Source organism: Panthera pardus, unplaced genomic scaffold, assembly GCF_024362965.1.
Source record: "Panthera pardus isolate Hobbes unplaced genomic scaffold, ASM2436296v1 HiC_scaffold_2, whole genome shotgun sequence".
Taxonomy (NCBI): Eukaryota; Metazoa; Chordata; class Mammalia; order Carnivora; family Felidae; genus Panthera; species Panthera pardus.
The window spans coordinates 41516280-41525068 of NW_026526765.1; the positions used below are offsets into that span (position 1 = coordinate 41516280).

The window sequence follows — 8789 nt, forward strand, 5'->3', positions numbered from 1 at the left end:
TGTGGGGGAGAGGCCGCCCAGGGGCCCGGGTCAGACAGGTAGCAGCCCCCAAAGAGCCCCAAGCTCCCGGATCGGATGGTGCCCACGCCAGCCCCTGCTGCAGGCCTCCGGGGGCAGCCAGGGAGCAGGCAGGGAGAGGTGGCCCGCCCACCGCAGGGGAGCAGCTGGGCCCCGCCCGGGCCAGCCCCGGGAGGGGACGGGCGAGGGGAGGGGAGGGGAGGGGAGGGGAGGGCGGGAAGGGGACCCGGCCTCGCCCCTTTGGGGCTGCCCGCCCGCCATTGGCGGAAAGTTGCCGCACGTCACCGCGAGGGCAGTCCCCTAAAGTCCTGTGCACATAACGGGCAGCGCGCAATCCGGGGCGGCTTCTCCAGAGCGCAGGCTGGGTCCGACGCGCCCGGGGAGCCCAGAGCACCCTACAGGCTGAGTGCAGGACGCGCCCCCCAGTACAGCCACCCCACGGCCCCTGGATGAGGCTTCCCGGCGTCCGCTCGCTGCCCGCAGCGCCGCGCCGGAGGTCCGCCCGCTGAGGCGCGGCCGGTGCGCCGGCAGCCAGTGCGCTCACCTGCCAACCTGCGCGCCATGGGGCAGCCCGGGAACCGCAGCGTCTTCTTGCTAGCGCCCAACGGAAGCCACGCGCCGGACCAGGACGGCACGCAGGAACGAAACGACGCGTGGGTGGTGGGCATGGGCATCGTCATGTCGCTCATCGTCCTGGCCATCGTGTTTGGAAACGTGCTGGTCATCACGGCCATCGCCAAATTCGAGCGTCTGCAGACGGTCACCAACTACTTCATCACCTCCCTGGCCTGTGCTGACCTGGTCATGGGCCTGGCGGTGGTGCCCTTTGGGGCCAGCCACATCCTCATGAAAATGTGGACCTTTGGCAACTTCTGGTGTGAGTTTTGGACTTCCATTGACGTGCTGTGTGTCACGGCCAGCATTGAGACCCTGTGCGTGATCGCCGTGGATCGCTACTTTGCTATCACGTCGCCTTTCAAGTACCAGAGCCTGCTGACCAAGAATAAGGCCCGGGTGGTCATTTTGATGGTGTGGATCGTGTCGGGGCTTACCTCCTTCTTGCCCATCCAGATGCACTGGTACCGGGCCACCCACCAGGAAGCCATCAACTGCTATGCCAAGGAGACCTGCTGTGACTTCTTCACGAACCAAGCTTATGCCATCGCCTCCTCCATTGTGTCCTTCTACCTACCCCTGGTGGTCATGGTCTTCGTCTACTCCAGGGTCTTTCAGGTGGCCCAAAGGCAGCTCCAGAAGATCGACAAATCTGAGGGCCGCTTCCACGCCCAAAATCTCAGCCAAGTGGAGCAGGATGGGCGGAGCGGGCATGGACATCGCAGGGCCTCCAAGTTCTGCTTGAAGGAGCACAAGGCCTTGAAGACTTTGGGCATCATCATGGGCACGTTCACCCTGTGCTGGCTACCCTTCTTCATCGTCAACATAGTGCACGTGATCCAGGATAACCTCATCCCTAAGGAAGTTTACATCCTCCTAAACTGGGTGGGCTACGTCAACTCTGCTTTCAATCCCCTTATCTATTGCCGGAGCCCAGACTTCAGGATTGCCTTCCAGGAGCTTCTGTGCCTGCGCAGGTCTTCTCTGAAGGCCTATGGGAATGGCTACTCCAACAACAGTAACAGCAGAACAGACTATACCGGGGAACACAGCGGAGGTCCCCTGGGGCAGGAGAAAGACAGCGAAGTGCTGTGTGAGGACCCCCCAGGCACGGAAAACCTTGCAAACCGTCAAGGTACTGTGCCTAACGATAGCATTGATTCACAAGGGCAGAACGGTAGCACAAACGACTCACTGTTGTAAGGCGGGTTTTTCTACTTTTTATGACCCCCCCCCCAACCAAACACTAAACAGACTATTTAACTTGAGTGTAATAAACTTAGAATAAAATTGTATAGAGATGTGCAGGAGGAAGGACAGCCTTCTGCCTTTTTTTTTTTTATTATTATTTTTTTTTTAAGCTGTAACAAAGAGAAAACACATTCGAGTGATTGTTTCTTGTCCAGTTCAGTTCCTTTTTGCATGGAACGTGTTAAGTTTGTGTCTGAAGGGCTTCGGTCCCAGAGGACCTGGGGCTGCTCTGTTTTGATGACTTTTCCGTGGATCTACCTCATTGGTCAAGTATTAGGGGTAATATATATTGCTGCTGGTAATTTGTATCCGAAGGAGTCCTTCCTTCCTGCACCCTTGCACTGGAGGATCTTGAGTATTTCGGACCTTTCAGCTGTGAACGTGGACTCTCCCCACTCCTCTTATTTGCTCAAACAGGGTGTCGTAGGCAGAGATTGGAGGGGCAGGCTTCAGTTGTTTTCCTGAGCAAAGTCTAAAGTTTACAGTAAATAAATTGTTTGACCATGACTTCATTGCACCTGTTTCTCCAAAAACCCTTGACTGGAGTGTGGTCGCCTCCCCCGCTGGAAACCGCAGGTAACTATTTGTAATAACTGCCCAGGGACTTAATATGGAATGATTTGAGAATGGCATGCACTGATTGCTTAACCCTTTCTTTTGCCTTTGAATCTGCCGCTGCAAACCTGTAGCCCTCCCAGTGCCAGCTCCTCAAAGCAGTTCTCCCTGCTGACAGCATAGCTTGTCTCGCTGGTCCTATGGTGATCATTCTGTGTTGTTACATCAGAAACACTGACTCATAGAAACTGAGTTACGGACATCTGTTTCGTCCCTCCGTGCACCCTCACCACCCACCTTTCAGTTCCAGTAGCTGCTTATGTTATGTATTCGCTGCATCTCATAGGGGAGGTGTTTGTACTGCATCGGGGTTTGGCATTTTAAAGATAAAGGAGGGAGTTCTTAGGAAAAAGCTACTCAAACACAGCCCTGTAATTCCAAAGAAAACTGAGAGGGTATTGGTCATAGGGAGAAAACTGGAAAACGCTTAACCGATGAATACCTCATGACCCGGGAAACAGGATTTTAACCCCTTCTCTTTCGTTACTTCTGTCTCTTCCTGCCCGTCTCCCTCTTTGACCTCCTGACTTCAGTATAAAGCAAGATGTCTCAGCCTCGGCACTATTAACATTTTGGGCCAGGTAGTTCTCTGTGGTGGGGGCTGTCCCATGCATCGTCAGCCGTTCAACAGCATCCCCGGCCTCTACCCAGTAGATGCCAGGAGCACCCTCTGAATTGTGACTACCAAAAAGGTCTCCAGACCCTGCCAAATACTCCTTGAGGGGTGAGACCACCCCTGGTTGAGATCCGCAGATATAAGCTTCACAAATCTAAACAGATTTTTAGAGTCTGTCTAATGCAATCGCTTATTTTGAAAAGCATCCAAGAGGGATTTTCCATGGTTCGCCCAGTTAGTGACAGACCCCAGACCATCGCTCTTCCCTCCACCCCACCCTGCCTTCCAAACTGGCCTTCCAGCTGCCCTGCCAATGGCTGGATTTGTGCATTGTTTGTTTGGTCGGGTTTATCAATGGAGGTGAAGCCGGGGAGTCTAAGACGGCCTTTTCGTGGAGAGATTCTAATACCCTTAAGAGAGAGGCACATGAGGGAAAATCACAAAAGTAAACACATTTCTTCTCCCACCCCCTTTCTATTTTTGCACCGTGTGTCTGAGCCAGAGCTTGGCCCAGGTTTGACGGAGAGGACCGTCCTCCCTGGCAACGCCAGCCTGGGGAGGATCAGCCTCCATGTTCGTTGCCATTTCACCCGCTCACCAAGCTGACTCCACTTCTGTCTTCCCTTCTGTCCCAGCCAAGATCCCCAACCAGAAAAGCATTGGCTTCCTCTGCCTCCTGTCAGCTCAGTGCTGGGTGTCCGGGTGCACACTCAGCTCTCGGGAGAAAGTTAGGTCCCCAAGGTTTTGGAACGTGCCATAGCCAGTTGGAGAGTGTGTGCCCTTCGGCACTTTCGCTTCTCCAAGGGCTTTCATGTCGGTTGTCACATTCTCCTCCTGCTCGGGGGCCCACACCCAGAGGGGCAGGCAGCTTCTCCAGCATATCTTCACCCTTCCGGTAGCCTCACAGCATCTTGGACTTGAAAGAGTCCACAGAAAGCATTTGGCATCCAAAGAGATGAAAACCTGGGAGGGGGAATGGCCTGTCCAAGGTAAGAAGCCAAGGATGTCAGAGACAGGGCTATGGCCGGGGAGCCTGGCTGTCACCTGTTATTCCGGGAGCTGATGTGCTCTCTCCACCGCATTGTCATTGACTTCTGCGTTCACCCTCTGTTGTGGAAGCTTCGCCCTGGGGCTGTCCCCTAACCAATTCATTCCGGTGGATGTTCTTATTGCTTTTGGGTCCTTAGCACAAAAATCAGGCAATGACCGAATAATCTGTGGTGGGGACAAGAGAAAGAATTGTTCTTTTCCTCAGCAAGAGTCCACTAGGACACCCTCAGCATTTAGGGGGAAGATACAAGAGTCCTTAAGCCACCGGGAATTTCAAGCCACTCCAGGTAGAGATTTCAGGTAGAAAAAAAAAAAATGTTGTAAACTTTTCTGTCATCGTTGTAAGTCCCGTGGACAATAAACGTTGTTAACCAAAAAGAAAAAAAAATGTTGTATATATATTCTTTGGGTTACAGAAGCATCTAATGCAATTTCCGTGAAAACTCCAGTATGAGGGGGTTTAGCCATCTCTGCGTTTCTTCAGGAATCCTTCAAATCCAAGAGCTTTGATCAGTGTTAAGGGTCTTGACAAGCAAGAGCATTTTTGGCATGCCTCAATCCCTTGCTTCCCGTCTCCTTTTGTTTTGTTTTGTTTTGTTTTTTTTTTTGGTGGGGAGATAGGCGTCTGTCAGTGCCCCTCTGTCCCTCTTGCTGACAGGTTGGTTACATAAGGTCTGTGTTGGATTCCTGATCGTGAAGTTTTCTTTGCCTGGACAGCAAGTTCTCAGAGTCTGTCAGATGAGAACCTTATCCTGAGATGCAAGCTGACAGGTGTGCAAAGTGGCAGGCCAGGGTGGGCCTCCCCACTGAGGTCATTATTGGGGGAAGGAGCCTGGGGAAGAGGGAGCTTGGAAGCATAGGAACTGTTGTTACATGATGCTCAGAATAGTTCTGGCCAGGGGCACCTGGGTGGCTCAGTCGGTTGAGCATCCGACTTCGACTCAGGTCCTGATCTCACGGCTCGTGGGTTCAAGCCCCACGTCGGGCTCTGAGCCGACAGCTCGGAGCCTGGAGCCTGCTTCCGATTCTGTGTCGCCCTCTGTCTCTGCCCTCCCCTTGCTTGCACTCTCTGTCTTTCTCTCTCTCTCTCAAGAATAAACACTAAAAGAAAAAAAATTTAAAAAAAAGAATATTTCTGACCCGAAAGAAGCCCAGGCTAGAATCAGTCGGGGGGTATTTATGGGGCACCTACTGTGTGCAGCGTGAGAAGAGTATAGGCTTCAGTCTCTACCTTCTGTAGCATAAGATGAATAATACTAAACAGATCCCTTTTACGGTGTCTTACTTGAATGAGACGAACAGTGCTGGACACCTTTTCAGGCATTATGTCATCCTGACAGTCCCATGATGTAGGCAACATAATTGTCCTCTCCTACTAAATGAGACAACTGAGGCTTGAAAAGATTAAGTAACTTCCCAAAGCCGCACAAACTGGCCAACTGCGGGGTCAGGACTGGAACCCAGGTCCCTGGGAGTCCAAACCCATGCAGACCAGGAAGCGGCACAGAGCAGCTCACAACCCACGCCCAAGTGAGTATAAGAACTAGAAACGCAATACCTCTCGGAAAGAAGAGGGAGCTTGCTGTGGGCTGGGGCAGGGAGGAATGTGCCCTTCGAAGCATGTGACTGCAGGGCTGCTGGGGACTGAGACAGGAAGCCAATCACCCAAGTGTCTAGTTTGTTTCTCTGAGTCTTTGCTTTGTCTTTTCATCGGAGAATCCGGCCAAACTGAAAAAAAAAAAATCTGCAACTTTAAAACGAGCACAGGGTAGAGCAGAAACACAGCCTGCCTCGCGCCCTGGCGGATCCATTTTCGGTTCCGATGTTGGGAAGTTCGAAATTCGGTGGGCAGCTGGGCCTCGTGGAAAGTGTCGCAGGCCTAGGGGGGCCCCTGTAGGGACGCTGCTCATCGGGAACTAGCATCCTCGAGGACGGGGGTGGGGGGGGAGATGATCTTCTGATAGCAGAGAGCGAGGAAGGTGAATGAGACTTGGAATGAGACCTTTCACTGACAGCATAACGTCCACTAATTTCAGCCCTGTGCTACCCTCCTTCTCTGACAGTGCAAATATAATATGAAGGAGGCATTTTTGAAATACCTAAGAGAACAAACTTCCCAAGGGCTTGAGAAATACTGGTGTCTTATGAATAATAGGAGGCAGGGTGAGGCAAAAAGAACCCTGTGCTGGGATTTGTGCAGCTAGGTTTCAGGTCTCAACTCCACCTCTCTCTCTCTCTCTCTCTCTCTCTCTCTCTCTCAGTCTCATTCTGTCTCACGTTGGGTCAGGCAGTTTTCCTCAGTGGACCTCGGTTTGCACCTGTGTAAAATAATGAGACCCGTGTAGGTGGTTTTCAGCTGTGCTCAGGTATGAGTTTATATAGCCATTAATTTAGAAGCCAATTAGAGACAGTCGTTTATATTTCTAATTAGAGTTGATGACATTTGTCATGTAAATAATGGTTGCATATCCTGGGGATGATCAGCTGGCAGAGGAGAATGCTGTGAAGACATTTCTGGTGCATGATAACTGCCTTCGAATATTTAAGGACCGTCTGGGGAAAAGGAGGGTATCAATTTTATATGAATACCAGGAAGCAAACTGAAGCTTCAAGGAAGGTAGATTCCCAGCTCAGATGAAAACAACAAAACAAAACAAAACAAAAAACCACAACACTTTGAAATAGTTTGTCTATCTGAACAGTGAGCCTCCTGTCATTGGGAGCATTCAAGAGAAGCCCGAATAAAGCTCTGTGTGGGATGAAGCACAAAGGGTTCCTGCGCCGAACAGGAGCTGGACGAAGCTCCTTCCAAATCTGTGCCTCTGTGTCCTTGAAAACAATAGACCTGAATGTTCTTAAAAAGTATTCAGACCGTTCCCTAATTCCAGCTGGCCTTCTCCCCAATTCCTCTGGATTTCGGAGGTTTCACTGCATTCCTAAACAGGAAACCTCCGGGGGAAATCAGGATCTCAACAGTCCTTGGCCATGGGGGGAAATCCAGAAATAGAGAAATAAGGTTAAGCAGTTTTCCAAACTATTAGACCTTTTCATCGGCTGCTCTTCCCATGCCTTTTGCAAATGACCTACTAACTCCCAGAGAGGGAATAACGAGGGCCGCAAAGTCCTCTCTGCAAAGGCAATTACATACTTCTCCACCCTCAGAATCAGTGCACTTCCTGTGGTTTTTCCGTCACCCTCACAGGGCGGGAAGGAAGGGAGGCAGGTCCTTGGAAAGCACGGAGCACTTCAAAGCCCCTCTGGTCCAAGAGCCTAGAGACCTGGAGTCCCTCACGGCCCGGCCACGAACCAGCTTGGCAAGCTTGGGCAGGGTCACTTTTCTTCCCTAGGCCTGTTTTCGTCATCTCGAATGAGGGATAGCTTGGTTTCCATGAGTCTTGGGTTTCCCTTTTCCAGAATTCTGAAAGATTTCAGGAAGTGTTCAGTACTGTCCATCTGGTGGCAAGGCTTTTATTTTAAAAGCACATTTTTTTCCTCATTAAAAAGGTAACAAGTGTTCTTTGTAGAACCTTTAAAAATATAGGAAAGCACAAAATGAGATAAATCACGCATAACATTACCACCTAGAGATAGGCATCGTTAAACGTGATGTGGACGCTTCCAGTCTTTGTCCTAAGCATGGCTATACAATGTGTATAAATTTATTTTTAATTTTGTTTAAGTTTATTTATTTATTTATTTTGAGAGAGAGATAGGACAAGTGGGGGAGGGGCAGAGAGAGGGAGACAGAGAATCCCAAGCAGGCTCCGCACTGCCAGCTTGGAGCCCGATGTGGGGCTCGAACTCAGGAAACCGTGAGATTGTGACCCAGGCCGAAACCAGAAGTCGGAGGCCTAACCGACTGAGCCACCCAGGCACCCCTAAATATATTTTTAAATAAAAGTGAAATCGATTATTAATACGACTTTGGACCCACCGAGAGTAATTTTACAAATGCCTCCTTGAATATATTCTATTTATAATATGACCCAGGTATCATAATTGGCCTGGCAACACACAGTGGCCAACAGTTTTCAAACTTTAGGGGCACAAAGGAATCATCACTCCCAGAGCATCAGGATACGGAAATCTGAGCTGGGACCTTCTAGAAGAATCTGCCTTCTAGCAAGTTCCCCCCGAGGTGTTTCTAACACAGGTGTCCCCGGGATCACATTTTGATGAATAAGTTTACAGAGATAAATTCTCAAAATCAGACAGAATCGCCTCTTCCTTGCTAGTGGGTGAAAAAAAAAAAATTTCCATACTTGTCTCTTTGAAAGCATGCCTTCTGCAGTTGGGCTCTAGTCTGCTTTCAGAGCCTAGGGTACTAACCACTGAACTCCTAGGGCAAGGTTCTGGTTGCATTGTTATATGCCTCTGACCCCACCAGTTGACTTATGTTAAAATAAATCTATTCAAGTTATAGAGTGGCCGATACCGACTATTTGAAAAGTGTAACAGCAGTTGTCTATTTCCTGGAGCACCTCTGGTGATAACAATGGCCCCAGCTCCTGAGTGCTGCTATGAACTCAGCGTCGTGCTTGGCAGTTTTCTTTTTAAAAAAAAATTTTTTTTTTAACCTTTATTTATTTTTGAGACAGAGAGAGACACAACATGAACAGGGGAG

The 8789-nt window shown here is 50.2% G+C and overlaps 1 protein-coding gene across 1 annotated transcript; it reads left to right on the forward strand.

The window, feature by feature from the left end:
- The first annotated feature begins 328 nt into the window (after positions 1-328).
- Positions 329-2391, forward strand: ADRB2 (adrenoceptor beta 2). Its single transcript, XM_053907010.1, has one exon. It carries the CDS (start codon positions 580-582, stop codon positions 1834-1836), a length of 1257 nt encoding a protein of 418 aa, XP_053762985.1. The 5' UTR covers positions 329-579; the 3' UTR covers positions 1837-2391.
- The last annotated feature ends 6398 nt before the right edge of the window (positions 2392-8789 follow it).

What these genes read in the sequence shown, in the direction of transcription:
- ADRB2 (XM_053907010.1), top strand. Translation starts at nt 580, where the DNA reads ATGGGGCAGCCCGGGAACCGCAGCGTCTTCTTGCTAGCGCCCAACGGA.